The sequence below is a fragment of the Oryza brachyantha genome, chromosome 11, assembly GCF_000231095.2.
Source record: "Oryza brachyantha chromosome 11, ObraRS2, whole genome shotgun sequence".
NCBI lineage: Eukaryota > Viridiplantae > Streptophyta > Magnoliopsida > Poales > Poaceae > Oryza > Oryza brachyantha.
Window position 1 is genome coordinate 14,331,292 of NC_023173.2, and position 22,056 is coordinate 14,353,347.

General features: G+C 42.2%; 1 protein-coding gene across 2 annotated transcripts; it reads right to left on the reverse strand.

Moving 5' to 3' along the window:
• Positions 1–6,047: 6,047 nt before the first annotated feature.
• LOC121055761 (serine/arginine repetitive matrix protein 1) lies at positions 6,048–8,681 on the reverse strand. Of its 2 annotated transcripts, none has more exons than XM_040528881.1 (3): positions 8,514–8,681; positions 7,225–8,418; positions 6,048–7,125 (listed from the first exon to the last, which is right to left on the reverse strand). In XM_040528881.1, the coding sequence occupies exons 1-3, from the start codon at positions 8,658–8,660 to the stop codon at positions 6,337–6,339; spliced, it is 2,130 nt and encodes a 709-aa protein (XP_040384815.1). In that variant the 5' UTR covers positions 8,661–8,681; the 3' UTR covers positions 6,048–6,336. The 2 variants fall into 2 exon arrangements, with proteins under 2 accessions (XP_040384815.1, XP_040384814.1); XM_040528880.1 differs by having other exon boundaries at positions 6,048–7,128.
• Between the last annotated feature and the right edge of the window lie 13,375 nt (positions 8,682–22,056).

Below are 22,056 nucleotides of genomic sequence, written 5' to 3' on the forward strand. Positions count from 1 at the left end.
CGTCAAAAATGAGAATTCAAGATATCGATGCAAACATTAGGTCCGGTGAAAAAGTAAAAAATCACGTATTTTATTTTTTTTACATTGATTTAGATGAATTGTCATGCTTATGTAGATTTATTTTTCTTACAATGGTAAATATGTGCACCAAAGTATAGTTTAAAAATCTTACTTGGAATATTCTTATCTTGGTCCGAAGAAGAAAGATTGACATCCTCACATTCCACTCCTTGTTAGAACTATCTAGTGATTGAAATAAAAAATGATCCATATGAATAAGAAAAAAATCATCCTAATAAACTTTTCCTTTTATTTTTATTCTCTACTTTTTTTTTCTTCCTGTGCCCGGACTTGACATCCATGGTGATGGATTAGTAGACATTATGTCACTTTCAAATTATAAAATGTTTTGACTCTCTTTATGTTTACATTACAATACATTGGTTTATACATGCATTTAGGCCTTGTTTAGTTCCTAAATTGTTTTCCAAAAACATCAAATCGAATTTTTGAACATTTAAATAAAACATTAAATATACATGAACCAAAAAACAAATTGCATAGTTATGGAAGAAATCTTGAGACGAATCTTTTGAGCCTAATTAGTTCATGATTAGCCATAAGTGCTACAGTAACCAACATGTGCTAATGACGGATTAATTAGGCTCAAAAGATTCGTCTCGCGTTTTCTAGGCTAGCCGTGAAATTCGTTTTTTCATTTGTGTCCGAAAACCCCTTCCGGTATCTGGTCAAACGTTTAATGTGATGTTTTTGCCAAAAAAATTTTACAACTAAACATCTAAAAACCAAAACATCTTAGGATCCCGTAAGTAGTATCATCTACTCAGCTCTGTACTCACTGTATGTCTGTATCACTGCCTCTGCTGTCTTGCTGCTGCTGCTGCTTCTTCGCAACTCTCTCTCTCAGATCAGATGGATGCTGTATAGGCGGCTAGCTAGCTAGGCAGTACTACACAAGGTAGCTGAGACGATGCGGTGGTCACGCTCGCTCGCCGGAAGAAAGCCAAAAGAAGCGTCGTCACTGATCACTCCGGCGGGTACAGACCTCTCATCATCCCCGCCGGCGTCCACGCCGCCGGCGGAGCCGGCCGACCACGCGGCCACTCAATCATCACTCACGCACGCGTAGGCCTGGGTACGAAGCTAGACGAAGCACACTGCCTGTCTTGCCTGCCTCAGCTATAGCTGGCCAGCCACTGACTGGTGTGAGTGTAACGACGACGAGACGAACTAGCTACCTGTATGTCTATCTACAGTTGTGCCCTGCATTCGACATCATCGCAAACAGAAAAAAAAAAAAGTTTCCCCTCGATCCACGTTGTTCTTCGATCAACTCCTGCTTAGTGATTATTACAGTTATCGCGATGGTAACCGACGGTTTCGTGAAACCTTGCTGCGGCTTCTGAATTTTTAGAGGCTTCTCAAACAACATTGAGATTCTAATAATTTGTAATTATAAACCATAGCAATGAATTAGAAATTAGAAGTTGAGAAACTTAGTTTACTGCTTCTTTCGTTTCACAACGTAGCACTTTCTAGTCTTACCTAGATTCATATAAGGCTATAAAGTTTTACAATATGAAACGGAGATAGTAATTAGATATTAGAATCTTAAGATTATCAGACAATACCTATATATTCCAGGTGATGTGGATACTGTGTTTAGCTGTCCTGTGCCGTGCTAATTAAAGCTGTTCATCGCCCGTAACGCAAATTTTGTTTCGATCTGTAGGACGTACGCGTACCGGACCCCAGCTTCAATTCGTAGCTGCCAGCCAGTAAATAGCTCCAACTTTCTGTGTTCCCTTCCGTAATGTTGTTCATCCCAGGTGATTTTCGACCTGATCCTACTGTAAGTACAAATTTTGCCCTTTTTATCTGTACCATATATATACTGGACCCAGCCTACCAGCCAGCTTAAATCCCCTGCAGCTTAGAGTAAATAGTACTACCCTCTATGTTTCATTATATAAGTTAATTTAAGTCTGTTCTTATTCTCTGTTTTCATATTAGAAGTTAATATTTTGTGTTTATTTTAAGTTAAGCATTTATGTTTAACAAAATTTATAGAAAAACATAGTGATAGTTTTGGGATAAAAAATAAAGGGAAATTTTACCAACATCCTTCAAAAAATACTTCAATGTATTAAATTTTTAGTGAAAAAGCACATCGAGATATCTAAGCGTAAAGTTTTTACACTAGAAAAATATCTCGTACCTCAAAAGTATCATTTCAGTGATGTAAAAAGGCTCATAAGTATACTATAAAAGTGGACGCAACATTTAACGGTTAATTTAATTAAAGTAGTTTGGTGTCCTCGATGACGGTACATTTTACCAGAAACATGTTTAAATTTGCAGCCTCCTCGTACTCATTTTCTTTATACATATATTTGGTTACCTAGATTCATGTCATTATAAATTTACCAATTTTGAAATATAGCATTATTATTCGACTAATTGTAAGAATATCACTGTAATTTTAGAACTATTTTAGATGATCAAATTGCCCTTTACACATACCAAAAGCACAGTGAGCCAGTGAACAGCAGAGGGGCAATATGATCCCATTTTTTAAATACACCGAAAGGGTATGGATTAATATATTTTGAATAATTCTAAAATTATAATGGCATACTTATAATTAGTCGAATAGTAATAGTATATTTCAAAACTAGCAAATTTATAATGACATGATCTAATTAACCCATATTTTAATGGTCAAAAGTTGAATTTTCGACTTTTAAATGTATAATTGATTTTGTGGATCTTTTAAAGATGTTTATTTTTCGGGCATAACTTTGAGATCGCTAGTTAACGCTATGTACGTGAAATATTTATTCACCGTACTTTCAATTAATGTGCTTAACCAATTAAGCAGCAACCACACGATCTCGTAACGCGCGGGCGAGACGAGGGAGAGGGAAACGGCCGTTGCTGCAGCGGAGCTGGTCCACGCGCGCGGCGGCGGCCCCCGCCTGTCCACCGGCGAGGGGGGCAGCCCGCCCAGGCAGCAGCATGGCGCCTGGACCGCCGCCGGTGCGTGCAGGGGCTAGCTGCGGCCCGATTCGGCGGGCCCCGCCGCGCCGCGCCGGTCCCGGCCGCGGTCGGCCCGGCGCCCACCGTCGTCGTCGCCCCCACCCACCGTTTTATCTCTCCTGCATCCATCCAACGCCTGCGTATGTTAATTTCAGCGCTCGCGACGACGAGACGACGGCGGTGAAGGCCCGCCTGCGACTGCGCCTGCGTCGATCGTGAAGGCGGCCGGCCGGCATGTGATGATGTGAGGGGGCGCGTCACGGTGGCGCGCTGTTGGGGAATAATGGCGTGAAACCGCCGGCCGGTGCCGCCATGGATGGATGGCAGCTAGCTAGCTGCTGAGCTGCATGGTCGGATAGACTTGGATGTGGATCAGCAAGTGACGAGTGGATGAACGGTGGGGCCAGGTGGGCTTACACTGTTATACACAGCCGCTGCCGGCTGCTTGCCTCCACAAATTATAAAACTAGATTTATGTAAGTGCTAATAAATCTAAACATATGTACAAGACATGTACATCAATACGTGGGTGAATTTAAACAAATCTAGAAAATATTGTAATATAGAACGGATGGAATACATTTCAGATGTTCTTGCTAAGGTTAGCTTGAGATGCTAAGTCTTTTATACTAGAGTATACTTCTTCGTAAAATATAAGTTCAAATTTTGTATCACGGTATAAGCATTTTTGCGGTTGATTTAGATGATTTTAATCATTCCAATTTATTACAAATCCAATCCTATGCACTGAAAGGGAAACTAAATTATTTCAAAATTCAAAAATTAGCTTCTAAAGTTTAACATATCTTTAATATAAGCTAAGTAATCTAAAAATACTTGTATTTTGTAGTGAACGTAGTATCTTTTTTATGATGGTAAAAAAATAAAACGGGCATATATATCACACTCACTGGGACACTAGCTAGCATGTTTGTTAAATTTTTAGGGGTTTTTTTAGGGGTAAAAATGGCTTCTTTTACCATAAACTGCCGGGTCCTAAACTGCCCATTCGAGTGGCTCTCCAACAGGAGCGGTACATGTTCACCTGTACGAGACAGTAGGTGTAACCTTTGAATGTCACGTGCTAGAGTACAGACGAGACGTTATATATCGATCGAAACCTCGACCCTACTGATGCTAACTAACTCGAGACCACTCGAGCTCGTCTTGTTGGCGAGGGGATCCTTGTGTTAAGTCATTGACATGCATGTATAGATAGATCCATGGTAAATAAAATTAACATACGTATCAATGGTGGTAATTAAAGCTCGTGCTTATAAGCCAAAAATTAAATTCAACTTTAAAGAGGTGATCTCGGAGTTTTTTCACCGAAGTTTATTTTTCAGCCTTAGTTTTTAGATATGCATATATAAAATTTTTATTTATAAATTATTTTTCGTTCACAGATATATCGTTTATCACCCGTTTAATCATTCCTCGAGAACGGTTCTCGTCACCTTGATACAGTACAAGTTATAATATCCAGTTAAGGGGGGCTATTTTAATTTTAAATACAAATTAAATCAATCAATCAATTTCCTGTAAATATCCTAAAAAAATCCCGGTGCTCGGCAGACACCGGTAAAAAAAGTTTTCATTCAGGTCAGGCTGTTATTTCTCTTGCCCCAGCGTGAATCCGAAGCAGCTAGCAATGGCCATCCATGGATCCATCCGTGAAGCAAAGCAATGGCGCACACACACAGAGACACGTGAGACAACAACATGCACAGCAGCATGTGTGTGCTGCTCCACATGCTGCCAGCACCACACTGAATGAATGGCCCTCCAAACGCATCACAGGTTAGCCCTTTTTCCCGCGCATCCATCCATCCCTCCCTCCCTCCCTCGGCGCGACAGACAGCGCATCCAAGTACGGGACGCCACCGTATCGGAGACCACTACGTACTGTACACACGCACGCGTACGTACGTATACGGTACGAGCGAAGCAACAAGCTAGCTAGTCTTGCCTCCTTCCAAGTTGACTCGGACTACTAATCATCTGGGTTTGCCCGGTTTGACTGACCCTTACCAAGACCGACCATGTTTAGTTTCTCAAATCATTTGTCAAAAATATCACATCAAATCTTTAGACACTTAAATAAATAATTAAATATTGATAAAAATTAAAACTAATTACACACTCCGTACCACTCAGTAGAAGCTACTAGCTACTACTATTAGGATTTTCAAAGCCATCATATTTTAGATAATCATGGTTGCCACGGGTACTGTTAGGGTTATGGGTCTCCTGAAAAAACCGTACTAATTCAAAAAAAAAGTTTTGGTAAAAATCCAAAAAATATCATGGTAATAGTTAAAGTAATTTCTGAACCTAGTAGTGATTTTTGTTTTCAAAATATTGGCATAAATCAATCAGCGCAAAAATCAGGGGGAAAAAAAGAAGGGCTTGATGATCGTGGCTGAGGTTGCGATTATTCGTAAAATCACCGTGGTTTCAAGTATTTATCATGCTACTATAGTTCTCAAAACTGTGATAATCGTTTTAACCAAATCGTCACGATTATCATTGCATATCGTGCGATTATCACTCGGTACAACATGGTTTCTCAAAAGAAAAAAACGTCCTCAAGATTTCTATTAAATATTTGGATTCAAATTTCTGCAATTTTGTCGCAATAACCACTTCTACTAGGGCTCATCTCTGACCTCTCTCCTCCCTGGAAGCCAGGGGAAGGGAAAGTGCAAAGCTTGAACTGAGATGAGCTGAGCTGAGCCAGATCTTCCATGGAGATCTTCCACGGAGGATGGCGACGAGCAGTACCATACCACCACCATCTTCCCGTCCCTGCGACCTGTACCGCACCCCAAATAATGGCTCATTCAAGTGACTGTACGAACTCGATTCAAGAGGAATCCACAGATGTGAATCATGCCACTATCTGCAATTCAAGATCATCTCCCTTTTTTGTGTGCCTGGTTGTACTGCTCAGCTCTTGCACATGCCCACATGGAAGAAACTTCAAGTAGCAAGCAGTTCATCACATCAATCATCATCAAGTTGGTAGTTAAAGAATTACACTTCAAATTGACAGTAACACTAAACAGTGCTGCTACTAGTAAGAGGCTAACAGTTGCAGTAATTAAGTAATTTTACATGAACATTGATCTCTCTCTCTCTCTCTCTCTCTCTCTCTCTCTGGACAAGAAAATGCAAGCAAGCAAGCAAGCAGTACAAGGTAGTGATTGATTATTATTCGATTAATTGTGGTTGCTAATCTCAACACTAGGTGTAATAGGTTTGGTTGAGATGGTTTCAGAAGACCAGCTTCCGACGTGGCAGGCGGCGGTCCACGTCGGCGAGCTCGCGGATGGTGTCGGCCACGAGGTCCTTGAACACCAGCCGCTCGATGTGCAGCACGGCGTCCGCGACCTCCGCGCCGGGGAGCCGCTGCGGCGGCCAGCGGTGGTGGTCGGCGGCGAGGTCGCGGACGACGCCGCCGCGGATGAGCTCGTTCAGATCGAGGTCGGACTCCGGCGGCGCGACGGGGTCGCGGCACCGCTTCACCTCGGCCCAGACGTGCGCCACCAGCTCCCCGCCGCGGCGCCACGCGACGGGGTCCCACGCGCAGGCGGCTCGCCGCCGGTCGAGGGCCTCCGCCGCCGCGCCGCAGAGGAGCCTCCGGTGGTGACACGTGTCGCCGCCGGCGCGGGCCTTCTCCGCCGCGGCGTACGCTTCGGACGGGTCCCGCATCCGGTCGAGCAGCTTGACCACCTCCGCCACGTAGGCGTAGTCCGGGTCGCCGAGGCTCGCGGCGTCCGGGCCCACCGCCGTCCACGTGTCGTGGAGGCCCCACTCGTCATCCTCTGGGTCGGACGCGGTCGCGGGCCGCGGGCTCGCGGCGCCGAAGTAGATGGCGCGCTTCGACCCGCCGCCCGACGACGACGGCGAGTCCTCGTCGGCGAGGAACGCCGCCGCGTCGAGCACCGACACCGGGCTCGGCTGCTGGTCGTCGCCGGCGGTGAACGCCTGGATGCTGTTCAGCAGCTTGCCGCAGCGCTCGAGCAGGCTACGGTCGGTGCGGAGCTCGTCGGGGCGGGCGCGCTGCTGCATTGCACAGATTTCGTTCCGGTGAGATGAGGTTGTCACAAGGTGACCGCCGCCGTGGCTGAGATGTGAGTTCAGGGGTGGTGGAGGGCTCACCTCGAAGTCCCACCGGGAGGATGCGCTGAGTGACCCGCTGCTGCCGCCGTCGGAGAAGGTGGTGGACGCGTCGTCGTCGGGCGACAGCGACGCCGTTCCGTGACCCGCGCGGCGCACAATGCGGGAGCGGACGCCGGCGGCCGCGTCTCCGGCGCTCAGCTTCCTTGCTGGGGGCTGGTACCTCGGCGACTGCGCCGGCGAGACGCGTCGCTGTGGGGACTGTGGGCCGCGTCGAGCAGGGGAAGCCGGGCTCCGTGCGGGCGACGCGGCGCGGTCCGGTGAGCGCGGGCGGCGGGCGTTGTCGACGTCGACGCGGATTCGCCGCGTGGGCGACGTCCGTGACGCCGGCGGCTGCGGCGGCCGTGATGACGGGCGCATGACGACGATAGGAGGCGGCTGGTTGCGCATGGATGAGACCGGCGGCGGCGGCGTGTGGCGGAGGAGGCCCTTGAGCTGGAGAGCTTCCAAGATTTGCTTGAGGGTCTCCAGATCCCGGGCCGGCTCGGCGATGCCGCGCTTTCGGAGGCGCCGCTCGATCTCACCGTACAAAGCGATCTCGCCGTGAACGGCGGCGGCCGAGTCGACGCGCTTCGCCGGCTCCGGGAACACGTCGTGCGCGTCGAAGCGGCTTCGCCTCTGGAACACACGGGGACAAGCGGGATCCGGTGCACGGCGCAACGCCGCCTCCGCACCCGGAGAAGACGGCCGCTGCTGCGGCGTCACCGGCGGCGACGGCTTCTCGAAGAAGCTCGGATCAACGAACCGGAAGCACGCCGGGTCCCGAGGCACGCGCTCGGACGCCGACCGCCGGAGCTCGCCGCCGCACGGCGCGGCCCGCTCGTCCCCGGCCTCGACGCCGTGCGGCAGCGCGTCGAGGCCCATGAGGCGCGCGACGACGCTGGGCGACCGCCGCTCATCCCCGCCCGCCCCGGGCGAAGGCGGCGCGACGGGCGACGTCCGGATCTCGCGCGGCCGGAGCTTCCCCCTGGCGTCGACCACCGCGCGGCTGTCCAGCGACAGCCGCGGGAGCCGCCACACCGCGGGCGCCCCACCCCCATCCTTCATTTCCATCGGCGGCAGCTGCAGCGACGGCCTCGGCGCGGCCGGCGGCGTCATGTCCGGCGACGGCAGCGCCGTCGCCCGCTCCGGCGACCGGTCCAGCTGCATCGACCTCTCTGACGGCGTCGCCGACCCCTGCACGAACAAACAAACAAGCAGCAACCCATCAGGAACCCGTCGAAGAAACCACCACACACGACGGCAGCAACAGAGGACGGCGAGACACTCACGCTGGACGACGACAGGAGGCGGCGGGGCTGGTGAGGCAGCCGCTTGCCGGAGAGGATCTGCGGCCGGTCGAACAGGTGGAGGAACCCGGCCATGCACCCCTGGTGCATCCGCCGCTCCTCCTCATCCTCCGCGCCCATCGCCACCATCTCTCCTCCCCCTCGTCCCCTCGCCGCCGCTCTGGGTGTCTCGCTCTCGCTCGCCGTCGTCTCGTCGAAGAGTCCCCAAAAAGCTCCCGCTTTTGCTACCATTTTAAAGGCGGGGATTGAGCCACCCATAAAATCACGACACTACCCTCCGAGTCTTCGCGGTAATTACGCGTCCATGCCACCGCGTCGGGGTACGCGCGCGAGGGCGCGAGACGTTGGGACGAGCCGTCGTGTGTGCCGTGCCTAGCTGGCCGTGCAGGCTGATGACACGCGGGCCCCAGCAGTCAGTGTCAGCCCGGCGGTTTGTTTAATTTAATTAAAAGAGGGTGTCAGTGGCAGTGGCATGGGCTCGTGGGTGTACCCGCTTTTACAGCTAAGACGGTCGTTATTGTTGTTGTTTTAGGTTCTACGACAAGCATATCATCTTGTGGGCGTGCTTTTGTTCAGAGAGAGATGGATCTAGTGTTGATGTCTTCGCCATTTTATTTGTTTTTTTATTTGCGTCACTATGAAATGGAATTTTTTTTTTGGAACGAACAAAATGTTTTGTTTTAAGCTTGAATAAATCATTTCTGTCATTTGTAAGGAGACAGCGGTGGATCTAACCAACGAGATTGGAGGTGTGAACAACTTAGATATCTATTGATGTTTGCCATAAAATGTTAGAGTGGTCTCCGTGGAGATTTCAATGGCTTTAACAAGTAATGGGAGCTCAAGCCACCGTAGGTGATCGATAGAGAAAATAGCTTGGATAACTATCATACCGGCGTATACCAACTTAAATATTTTACGAAGTCAGTGTGTGTGATTGTTTTGTATCGACAATAGATATTAGTGTTACGATATGGCTTCTTACACGAGTGAAACTGTAAGCTAGAACATTTTCGTGGTACTTGATGGATAATGGCGTATACGTATCCTAGTTGGATGAAAATAGCATGGTCAGTGCAACAAGAAATATGTGATGGGTTCAGACATGCCTAACTGAGTTACGGAAGATATATACATTAGCGTAACGGAGAAATGTTGTGGTTCATAAATAGAGTGGATGAACAAAAGAAAACCGATGCCATTTTATAAGGAAATTATTGATAGAAAAATAGCTTAAATAACTATATTACCATTTGATTAATGGTGGTATACCGTAACTTATGTCTTTCACGTAAGTCAGTACACAATGATTATGTATTGTCCATAAATATGAGCGTACGCAATGATATTTATGTATTGTCCATAAATATGAGCGTACGCAATGATATTTATGTATTGTCCATAAATATGAGCGTTGTAATATGCCACACAAATTTATTGTGAAATTATATATTTTAGTTTTAATTTTTATTTATAAAATTTCTACTACGCATATTACGCATATTACCAGTGTAGTATATACAAATTAGATTCGTTTAATCTAAAGTAACGGACACAATAGCTGAGATGTGATTTGGAGTATGTGGCTATTTGAATTAAATCAATTTGTAGAAAATCTAAAAAATATTATTGACAAACGTCCAAGTCTAAGAAATGACATTGACGAACGCGAGTTATAAGAAATATCATCGTATAAACGAATTTGTGAAATGACATTGCCGTTAGGGTTCCGTCTATTTCCGCCGTTAAAAACATTGTTCATACTATAGCATTTAATGGAAAAAGTTAACGGAACCCTAACAGCGATTACATTTCTTAGACAAATTCGTTTGTACGATGACATTTTTTAGAACTTCCCTCATCGATGGCATTTCTTAAAATTAAATATTTGTCAAGTGTATTTGTTAGATTTTCTGAAAACCGATATACAGAACGGCAAGCCATCAACGTGAAACAGAGTAATCTTACGAAAGGAAGCTTTTCTTTTTTTTTTCTTTTTTTTTGTATTTTGATGATGAAATGATGGCATTCAATAGCAAACTAGACGTATACTTTCATACCACGTTGCGACAACCCGAGTGTAGTTTAAATGTGTGCCTTGATTTTTTTTTCTTTTTTCAAATTGACCTGCTTGAGTAGAATTAGTACTACTACCGTAGATTATTATATATAGCACGTCTAACATCTGGATTGACACGTACAGTAAATACATAAAGCCAAACAATATATTTATAAATAAATAATAATTTATGAATAAAACTTTTATATATGTCTTATTAGTGATCTAAAAGTAAAAGTAGGAAAATAAACTATAATGAAAAAACCCTAAAATCTACCTCAAATTTATGAATTAAAAAAAATCAAATTCTAACCTTTAAACATAAGTGAAAATATGGGATGTACAACTCCATGTCCAAGGCTAGTAGCACATAGCACAAAACCAACGAGCTAGTCAAACATCCTCACAAAAACGTTCGAAAATTCAGCAATAACGAACACTGGCGCCAAGTTTCAGCTATGTCTAAAATAGAAGCAGATGCGATCTAAAAATAATTAAATTATTGCACAATTCCACTCTAGACTATTCCTATAGTTAAATTTAGGAGCTGAAGCCTTAAAAAAGATTCTACGTCGACACGGAAACCGTTTATTAGTAGAAACTACATAGACATATAGAATCCTAATCTAACTTATGGTTTATTCGGCTGGGAGGAAAAATAATAATTTGATTCCAAATAATTAATTTCTCTGGAAGTCACTTGGTTTATAAAGCATGAAGCATATATAAAAAAACCAAAGGAAAATTTCCAAAGTTAGAAGTTGGAGTCCAAAGTGAAGCTATGAACCACTCGGTGACACAGAGTCTGTTTGGGAATAGTCCACCTCCTGAATCTACAATCATAACATAACTCACAAACTAATGTTTGTGATCACTTGTACCGACAATAACAACACTAGCTACTTCCTAGTAGAGAGCACACTAGCAGAGAAATGCTCCCCCGTTTCATAATATAAGACTTTCTAGCCTTATATATATATAAATAAATTATATGCATTCATTGATTGATGAATTTAGATAACCCTAAAAAGACTTATGAAAACAGGGATAATACTAGAATTGGACGTGAATCTTAGGAGAATTTTGCATATATATATATATATATGTATGTATGTATGTATGTATGTATGTATGTATGTATATGTGTGTATGCGGCAGGAGGCATCGGCGCCCGGCCGGCAGCCGCGCACGCTTCGAAGCCGGCGATGATGCGCGGACGGACGGACCACACCGAGATCACGCCGTTTCCCGCTCTACCACGCGCGCGCGGGCGACGAAAAACAGAGGCCATCGTATCTCTCTCTCATGCTTATAAAGCAAAATATATATTTTTAATTTTAAATTTAAACTTAATTTTCAAGGGTTTTTTTATTAAAGTTTATTTTACAGATATAGCTTTTAGATTATTAACAATACGCATGTAAAAATTCTATTTACAAATTATATTTTGGTTGCACGCAGGAGTCTCTCCTCAGCTTTATCCTCGGGCCTTTCGACCCGGTGCGTGCGGATAGGGACGACAATTTGGTTCCATTAGCATTCGGGCTGGGGCACCGGTTTTGGTCGGGGCCGGGTGACGGGGCCATTCTTGTCTAGCCTGACTGTGACTTATCCTGTTGCCAACCCTACCTGCGATCCACCACGGCTTCGTACGGCTGCTGCCACTGTGCGCTTACATACGCAGTTGGCTGGACGCCGCCAGCGCGCGTGTCGCTCGCTCGCGCAGCCTCTGCACGCTTTGCCGACGGCGAGCAGCCACAGGCCAGGCCCGGCCGGTGCGTGCAGTGCAGTGCAGCAGAGCCGACGATGACACTGCCTCCAAACAGAAAAAAATAAACACACTGTTACTACTCACTATGCCAGCGTTAGTCTTAAACTACATCGTCCATGGCCAGTATTATAGTTGTGGTACTAGATTAGATCGCTGCGTAATCAGTGTTAGATCCGAGCAGTGTAAACTACACTAGTCTCGCTCATACTCACACACTTAAAAAGTCGGTGTTTTTATTTATTTTTATTTTTAACCATACCCAGGGTGGTGCGTACGTGTTGCGTGGTTGTGCCGCATCATCCATACCTTTTTCTCCTCGGTGCAGGCGAAACGCACATTTACATGTGGTAACATGCGTGTTCAACGATGAGCTCAGCTTCACGTACCTACATTACACAGTACAGTTACGATAATCTCAAATGTATTTTCGTTCATGTTTGGACGCAAAAAACTGAACTTTTAATTTTAAGTTTAGAGTTGATTTTTAATATTTTTTTTAGTTTGCTTTTTGGTATTTGTTTTTAGATCGTACAGGTGTATAAACTTTTGAGAAAAATCTAAGACATCATTAAGTCTGGGAAATGATATCGACGAGTATGAGTTCTAAGTTATCATACAAACGACTTTGTATAAAAAATATGGTCGTCGTTAGGGTCATTCCATTTGACGCCATTAAATACAGTGTTCATCTTATAGAACTTAACGTTGAACTCTAACAATAATGATACAAAACAGCCTCCAATAATTTTTCGTTTGCACATGACTGTTTTGGTTTTTTCCATTAAAAAGCTACAAAACAGCCTCCAATAATTTCATAACAGGACATTATACTGCCTCTATATTCCAAAATATCTATGCATTTTTCAAAATATATCTAGATATACATTCATGCATCTAAATATATTTTAGAAAGCACTTAAAAATACTTATATTCTATAGAACACTTTATGTTGGTGGCTAATTGGTAGTAGTACTAGCGAATTTTGTTGAGAATTAATATTATTTTAATGAAAAATTACAAAAGTAGAGGTCATCCGACGGAAATCGTGAATTTATGGGTCTATCAAATGGTGGGCTTTTGACTGGGGCCTATCGAACGAAGGGAGTTCGATTGGGCCACCACCCGTTTGACTGCTGAGCCAGCCGGGCCTGCCGAACTACAACGCTGGCGATCTTAGTCCGATCTTGTTCTCAGTCGACTGCGGGCCGTTCAATAGGGGTCCTATCGAACTACGACAGTTCGACAGTACCCTAAATTTACGATTTTTCATAGATGACCTCTAATTTTATGATTTTTTATTAAAATAATGTTAATTCTCAAAAAAAAATCAGTACTATAGCCCGGGAGTGGGCACATGGCGTTCGGTCTGGAGGCGGAAGGAGGAGGGAGCCAGAGCCATGGGGCGGTCAAATCGGGGGCAGGGAGGTGCAGTGCGGAGACGGCCCGGAGCTGTGCCAATCTGGGCAACACACAACGCAATTCTGCATCGGACCATGTGTCCAATTGTCCACTTCTTCTCCGCTCCCCCCCCTCCCCCTCCCCCTCTCTTTCTCTTTCTCTTTTCTCTCTCGTGACGAAGGGAAAGGAGACCGATCCTCCCTCCTGGCACGGCACAAATGCACAATGCGATCTGATGAGTGATGATGATCGATCTGACCACGGCCATGGCCGATCTTTTTGAGAGGACGTGGGTGCAGCAAATCGGGTTGACGCTCGCCTTTCCGACTTCTGCATCACGCTCCCAACGATCTTGATAACTTCTTCGTCAGGTTTTGTTCGCCTTACCACCCGTCGTCTTCCGGTCACTGTACCTCGATATAACACGACTCTTAAAAAAACTCTTTCTTTTTTAGCTTCTCACGCTTATTTCACGAGGACTATACTCTTATTGCATGCGAGGAGTTTTGTAAAGTATGAAAAAAAATATACATTAAGATTAAAATAGAAAACAAATACATATAAAGAATTTTTAAAAAGTGAAGGACGTACGTTGTGATCTTTTTATGAGTTAGGCTTAAAATAGTCATTTTTATGGAGGGTTCGAGCCTTCGAGATAACATTACGGAAACTTTACCAAATTCAAATAATAATTTTGAATATAAATTTAATAATTTATATTTTTGTTGGTCTGGCTTTCGGCTTACAGGTCGTGTGAACCCCGTTTTAGCACTTGCACTGTTCTTACCTCCTCCATTATTTTTTAAAAAAATCGCACTTTATGATAAAATGTGCAAATACAATACATACATCTAAGTAGTCGCACAAGGTCACATTAATCACTTTATCCAAACTAAGTTGAAGATTATAGTTCACTCGAGATCAGAATCGGATCCTCCGTGGTACTACGCACTCACATGTGAGTCTCATATGATGTTAGACTATATATTAACGAGCTCGTAAAAGATCTGAACCTCAAGATGTTTTGCCTCTGTCATGCCTAACGTACAACGAGTGTCACGTCTGGTTCCTTTGTAACAAAGGATGGCCCTTTCTGACAACATGGGGCTAGGGCATAGAATCTATAGCTAAGGAAGTAATTAATTACAATTTTATACATGGGATTTGTGAACTTGTACCAAAACAATTACAATATGTTGCAATAAGTAACCAATCCAGATAGAGTCATGGGCAAGCACACCCATGTAGCACATGGGTCAATAGACTATTACAGCTCCCAAGTCACAGCTAATTAATACTTAAGTACTTGATTTATTTGCTTTTGTTAGGGGGAACAACAATCATTGAACTAACTCGGTTAACAACAAACGGTTCTCTACCAGCAACAACTTGCTTCATCTAACATAAGCATTAGACTTGCCATCTATATACCCATTTGAAGCTTTTGTCTGCTCCAAAGTTATCAAACAACCATAAGAAGGTTTAACTTCCAAATGGCCAGATATGGAGCTTCATCTATCACTACCAGGGGGAGCTTCCTCCACAGAGCATCAAACAGGAACTGCCTAGCCAAAGAGAGAAAACAATGTCACTGTTCTCCAAGGCCAAAACGTCCAGATCACATCCAATACTACTCACTGCATGATAGTTTGCATGCATAGATGTGGCATGGAGTAGGGGCCATTTCAACCTCTTGGAGGATAGCCACAAAGAGGGCAGTTCATTTTTTTTTTGTTGCAGCCAAGATCTATCAATTGGGCCGTGTTTCGCCATGAAGAATACATGGGTAAATTATCCGAAAAGAAAAAAATAGTAATCGATTAGTATATGATTAAAATAAATATAGATTACTGTAATATTTTAAAGTAACTTTCCTATAAAAAATTTTCACAAATAACACACTGTTTAACAGTTTGGGAAGCGTGTACGTGAAGAAGAGAGAACCTGAATAAATTGGTGGAATGCGGCCTTGCTAGAACTACCAAACTAGTACTGGTGATGGTGAAATTGAATGCATTAGTAGCTGGAAATGTGAGGAAGGAAAATTTGGAGGGAGAGAAAGGTGCCTTCAATTGGTGACAAGATCTCAGCAACATCAAGGTTTACTGGTTTAGGTCCCCCTTTGGAGGTGTAGGGGCTGGAGTCATGGCTTGCTTTCTGTGACCTTGACACTGTTTGTGTTTGGACGGTCCCCGGTTATTGCACAGATGAACTCTTGAATGCCCATAACAATGCGAGTATGGATAGGTGTGCTATATTTGGTTTGTGGATCAGGTCATCTCATTGGCTCGATCTGCATCTTTTACTGAAAATGTTGAATACTGGTATCTAGTAGGTAGCATACTGTAACACGATGTGTATTTAGGTTGGTTATGTTGTTGAAAATATGGATGTGTTGTACAACCGTTTAGGATTTAAATACTCCACTTTTTTGAGAAATTAAAGCTGGCATGATAAATTATCGTGATTGATTTAAGTATGAAAGTAGGCTAGTTGAATAAAAAAGGGAAGGTTGTGATTGGTAGGCAGATAAATAATATCATTATGAGATTAAATTGTATTCTAAAACTAGCAGTATTTTGAGAAGTAGGGAGCAGTATATCTCTTGCAATTTAGTAGTACAAGTGAGAAATCAGGTTATCATATATGAATAATCTACTGGAGTATAAAAGATATAAAATATTAAATTGTTTTAAATGATTATCCGAATGGAGATATGGATGCTCAAATTTAGATGAGCTGCTGGGATGCTTTAAAAGGAGAAAAGAGCGCCAAATATATAGATGGATTAACTCCAAGAGTAGTAAGGGGAACAGAGTAATCGCTAGGCCTCACTCCTAAAGATGACAGGTTGGGACGAAAGGAGGATGCACGTTAGAACACGGTAGCGTGCTCGTAACATGGTTCCCGATCAAATTGAAGGTATGAGAAATATAGTTGGGATTCAAGGGGGAAAACTTCGAAGAAACAACTACAGCTCTAATCCCGTTTAAATCACTCACCCAATATATTGGCGACTTAATTAATTGTGGGGATTAATTGGTGCAACCGTGCAAATACTACAGGATGGCAGAGGAGACTGTGGCATGCAGTGAGGCCCACTCGACAGATCGATAAAGGATGGCAATAAAGTATCTGTTCCGTTTTAAATTATAAGTATTTCTGATTTATTTAGCAGGAGCTAAGGCTGAGAAGAAAACGTTAAGTTTCTTCGAAAAATAAGACACATAGAGGTGAAAGAGTAGGTGGGAATAAAATTAGAATAATTTTAAATATAAAGTGATTCATGAGTTTCATATTACAGGATACTACCTCCTTTAAACAATAACTTTATTTTTTGATTTCTGTGTCCCACATTTAAATTTTCGTCTTATTTAAAAATATTAGTCATACATAAAATACTATTCATGTTTTATCATCTAGTAAGAATAAAAATATTGATCGTAAAAAAAATTTCAAATAAAAAAATTTCAAATAAGATAAAGAGTCAACACATTTTATCTAAAAACTAAAAAATAAATTTATTGTAAGACAGATGTAGTAACATTTAAATTCTATAAATATTTACTACTACTACTATAGTTTAGGTGGTGTTTAGATTGAGAAAATTTTTGGAACAAGTGTCACGTCAAATGTTTGACCGGATGTCGGAAGGGGTTTTCGGACACGAATAAAAAAAACAAATTTCACGGCTAGCCTAAAAACCGGGAGACGAATCTTTTGAGCCTAATTAATTTGTCATTAGCACATGTTGGTTACCGTAGCACTTATGGCTAATCATGGGCTAATTATGCTCAAAAGATTCGTCTCAATATTTTTTTCATAACTGTGCAATTAGTTTTGTTTAATGTTTTATTTAGGTGTCTAAAAATTCCATACGATGTTTTTAGAAAAAAATTTAGAAACTAAATAAGGCCTTAGGACGGGAGTAGTTCATCCCTTCAATCTCTCTGTCTCTTCTTTAGAGTACCAGTAGAAGCCAGAGTGGTCAAAGATTTGGTCAAGGCATAAATCAATCATTAAAAGCTCGCTGCATGCATGCGTGAGTGGCAGGGTTGGTTGGCTGGTTGGTTGGTTGGTTTCTTCAGAGCAACACAAACTACTCTGCAAGTCTGCATCCAGCGCTGGGCGATCGATGCAACGCAATGGTAAGGGAGAACCGGACAAGTGTGATGTGAGGTGAGGAGGAGGAGGAGGAGGAGGAGGAGGTAGCTTTGGGCAGCTCAAACTCAAGCTCCGGCTCAGCTAGTGCAGGCTGCAGGTCAGCGCTGAGGCAGAAGAGAGTACTACAGCACTTTTGAGTCGCTTTTGGCCTTGCTTTGCACTCTCTTGTGACCGGATGAGCTTTTGGATTTGGGAGGCTGAAGAGAGTGAATTTACTGTGGTGGCTTCGCGTGGTAGTAAGTGAAATCTTGCCATCACTGGTCGCCGGAGCAAATGACCTTAGTTTTTTTAGGCCCTGCTTAGCTTGCGAGAAGAGAATTTTTGGGTCACGTTGGATATTTGACCGGATGTTGGAAGAGGTTTTTGGACACGAATAAAAAATGAATTTTATAGCTTGGCTAGAACCGCGAGATAAATCTTTTGAGCCTAATTAATCATTCATTAATACATGTGAGTTACTATAGCACTTATGGCTAATCATGGATTAATTAGGTTTAAAAAATCATTTGTCTCAAGATTTACCGTCTAACTGTGCAATTAGTTTTTTAATTTATACTTAATGCTCTATTTATATGTTTAAAGATTCAACACGATGTTTTTCTAAAAAAAAATGCGGGGAACTCAATGGACCCTTAATCAAAGAACCGTACTGCAGTAGTGCAGTTATAGTAGTTCTGGACTATTCGGACTAATACAGTGATACATAGATATTCTAAACATAATAAAATATATTATAATATGAACAGAGAAAATTTCTATATAAGCGGTTCTTGTTTATCGCAAAGTCACAATTTGAAAATTTTGATTTGTATTTAAGAATAATTTCATTTAGTGTTAATTTTGTAGTTGTTAATGTAGTATAACATAAATTAATAGTATGCCTTATATTTTCATGCTAAACAGTAGTAAAATTTACTCGATTTGATAAAGATCATAAGAATTAAAGACTCCTTTAGAAGGATTTTCATGCCTTATATTTTCAGTATATTTTTATAGGAATCGGTCTAATTCCTGGAGAAGTCCTATCAAATTTCTTGGTTTGAAGTGAAGGCCTATCGACAACATTGTATGAAAGACATCCTATAAACAGTAGCAATCTACTACGGCGGTGTTTAGATTGACAAAATTTTTGGGAGAAGTGTCACGTCAAATATTTGACTGGATGTCGGAAGGAGTTTTTGGACACGAATGAAAAAACGAATTTCACGGCTAGCCTAGAAACCGCGAGATGAATCTTTTGAGTCTAATTAATCCGTCATTAGCACATGTTGGTTACTGTAGCACATATAACTAATCATGGACTAATTACGCTCAAAAATTCGTCTCAAGATTTCTTTCATAACTGTGTAATTAGTTTTTTGGTTCATCTATATTTAATGTTTTATTAAGGTGTCTAAAAATTTGATGTGATGTTTTTAAAAAAAAATGAACTAAACAAGGCCTGCATGTCATTGTCTCCGTCGTGCTCATGCGTGCAGACATTCTTGTCATGACACCATGCTGCATGTATGTAATCTCCATCTATCTTATTGTCATGCTTTCTGAACAGACAAAACAAAGAAGAAAACACTATAAAGAAACAGCATAATATGATACTATTCAGTTGGGATGGATAAGTACAGGGACGCTGAGGGAAATCTGGTGAACGGAGTACAGGTGTTGCATGCTCATTGGGAGGCAGATTAATGATCACAAATTGCTGATCAAAGCGGGATTGTTTGATTTTTTTTCGTGCAAATCACATATTTATAAATAAAAATATAATTTATGAATAAAATTTTTATACATGTATTTTAACGATCTAAAAGCCAATGTTAAATAATAAACTTCGATAAAAAATCTAAAATCAACTCTAAATTTAAAATTTAATTTTAGTTTACAGGTACGATCTAAAAGCCAATGCTGAATAATAAACTTCAATAAAAACATAAAATTAATTTTAAATTTTAAATTTAATTTTAGTTTACAGGTATAATCGGAGAGGAAAAGATGTAGCGAGCAAGAAGAAAAAGAAAGGAGAAAAAAAAAACGAGGAGAGGAGACATGGATGCAGAGAGACAGGGCAGCGCTGTGCTCACGTGGAGAGTAGCCACTGTCCACGTGACAGCGTCGCCCGCGCCCCGGCAACGTGCGTGCCCATGCTTGCGTTGCGCGCCAAATTAAGCACGCATGCATGCCGCCGAGATCGATCCGGTCTCGTCAACTTTTCCTTCTTGCTATGCATACTAGTAGTAGTACTTGCTATCGTCCCGTCTCTCTCATTCTGATCCTGCTAATTGTTTTTTCTCTCAAAAACAAGGGACTCTTCGACTTAGGCCGGGTTGGAGAGGGGGGCATAAGTAAACTTATGTTCCGGTAAAAAACACACAGTAATAGGTTAGTAAATAATTAATTAATTATTAAAAAAATAAAATAGATAAATATGATTTTTTAAAATAGCTTTTCTATACCATTTTTGCAAAAAAACTCTATTTAGCAGTTTGTGGGAGCGTATGCGCGAAAAACGAGAGAGACTTAGGTAAATTGTGGGATGGCCAATCGCGGCCTTAGCCAGAGGTAATGTCTCCGTTTAAAAATATAAATATTTTTTAGTTAAGATTAAGGTTAAAAAAGCTACGATATGCTTGGGTAAATAACAAATGAATGAAGATGGAAATAATTTTAAATTAGAAGTGATTAGTGGAACACACGAAGTCATATAGGTTTACTTTGTAGATCATATAAATGCGTACGTTTTTGAACGGAGGAAGTAACGAAAACCAGCTTTTGGGTTTGAACTTAAATACATTGAACATCCAAATTTGTTTTTTTTTCTGAAATGGAGGGAATATATATGAACAAGTTTTCAAAAAATATGGTCCTGATTGCTCGAACGGTTAGCTTGTTCGTATTTAGAAACAGTTTGGTAAAACTGAGTAAGTTATTAATAACAAGTATACTATGAACTTATGAAGTTATATTGTGGTAAATAATTTTGTTTGGGTTAAGTTGGTATATTGTTCTGGGGTTATTAATGAGCCTTCTGATGAGTAGTTTTTGGTGGAAACGATTTTTGTAAATCTTATAAATGTTTTAGTACAAACTACTGCGGAAACAAATAATTAAAATAGGAATTTTGAGACGCAAAACGGATGAAACGCTCGCCCATTGAATGAACCTGCAAGTTGCAAGAGCAGAAAGCAATCAAATTAATAATGCAGTAATCAACAAGACGCGGCCACACAGGATTCGATCTGTTTCAGACCAAAGCCTGCGTAACCAAAAAAAAAAAAAAAACCGCGGGAAACCACCGGATTCGAACGCAAAGCAGCCAATCATGGCTGGACGCACGGAGACCTCTCACCATTATCCATTTTCAAACTGACCAAGATCCAGACCTTTCCCGCGCCCGCCCATGGCGCCAATCGCCATGGCCGTGGCCCGTGGGCGTGGTCCACAGGGAATTCAAAATTATCATTGCACAGTGCACTGTTCATCCGTAATTATTGGTAGTAGCAGCAGTGGTTCTTTTCTATCCATCCTGCGCCTGTTCCCGCCATTTGCAGTGGCCTCTCCGATCTGCAGTGCATCCAAGATTTCGTTTCCTTGATCCCCCATACTTGCAATTCCATGCCCAAACTGTTGGCATTCTAGCGGCAAAGCTTCGTCTATGTGCGCATGCTAGATGGTGCTTCTGTATTGCTCCATCCGTTTTTAATTGACGTAGTTGATTTTTTGGATCTATGTTTGATTTTTTTATTAAGAAATTTTATAATTATTGATTATTTTGTTATGATTTGATTTATTACTAAAATAACTTTAAGTATGATTCATAATTTTGCATATTTGGACAAATTTTTTTAATAAGATAAAAGGTCGGACATAAAACCAAAAGTCAACTACATCAATTAAAAAAATTAGAGGGAGTACTACCGCCGTTTAAGAATGTAAGACTTTAGTATTTACTTAGATTCATATGAATACTAATAAATTTTGACATATATAGACACAACATATATCGATATATAGACATATATAGCCAAAACGTCTTACAATATAAAACAAATCGAGTGCTATTTTGTAAACAATAGATATTGTGGTGTATCAGCCACCGTTAACAACACAATTGATAACATCGCAGCCAATGACGAAA

Coding starts and splice junctions, on each gene's coding strand:
- LOC121055761 (XM_040528880.1), bottom strand. CDS start 8,660: ATGGTGGCGATGGGCGCGGAGGATGAGGAGGAGCGGCGGATGCACCAG. Junction 8,419..8,513: donor GCCTCCTGTCGTCGTCCAGC/GTGAGTGTCTCG, acceptor TTGTTCGTGCAG/GGGTCGGCGACGCCGTCAGA. Junction 7,129..7,224: donor CCTCCCGGTGGGACTTCGAG/GTGAGCCCTCCA, acceptor TGTGCAATGCAG/CAGCGCGCCCGCCCCGACGA.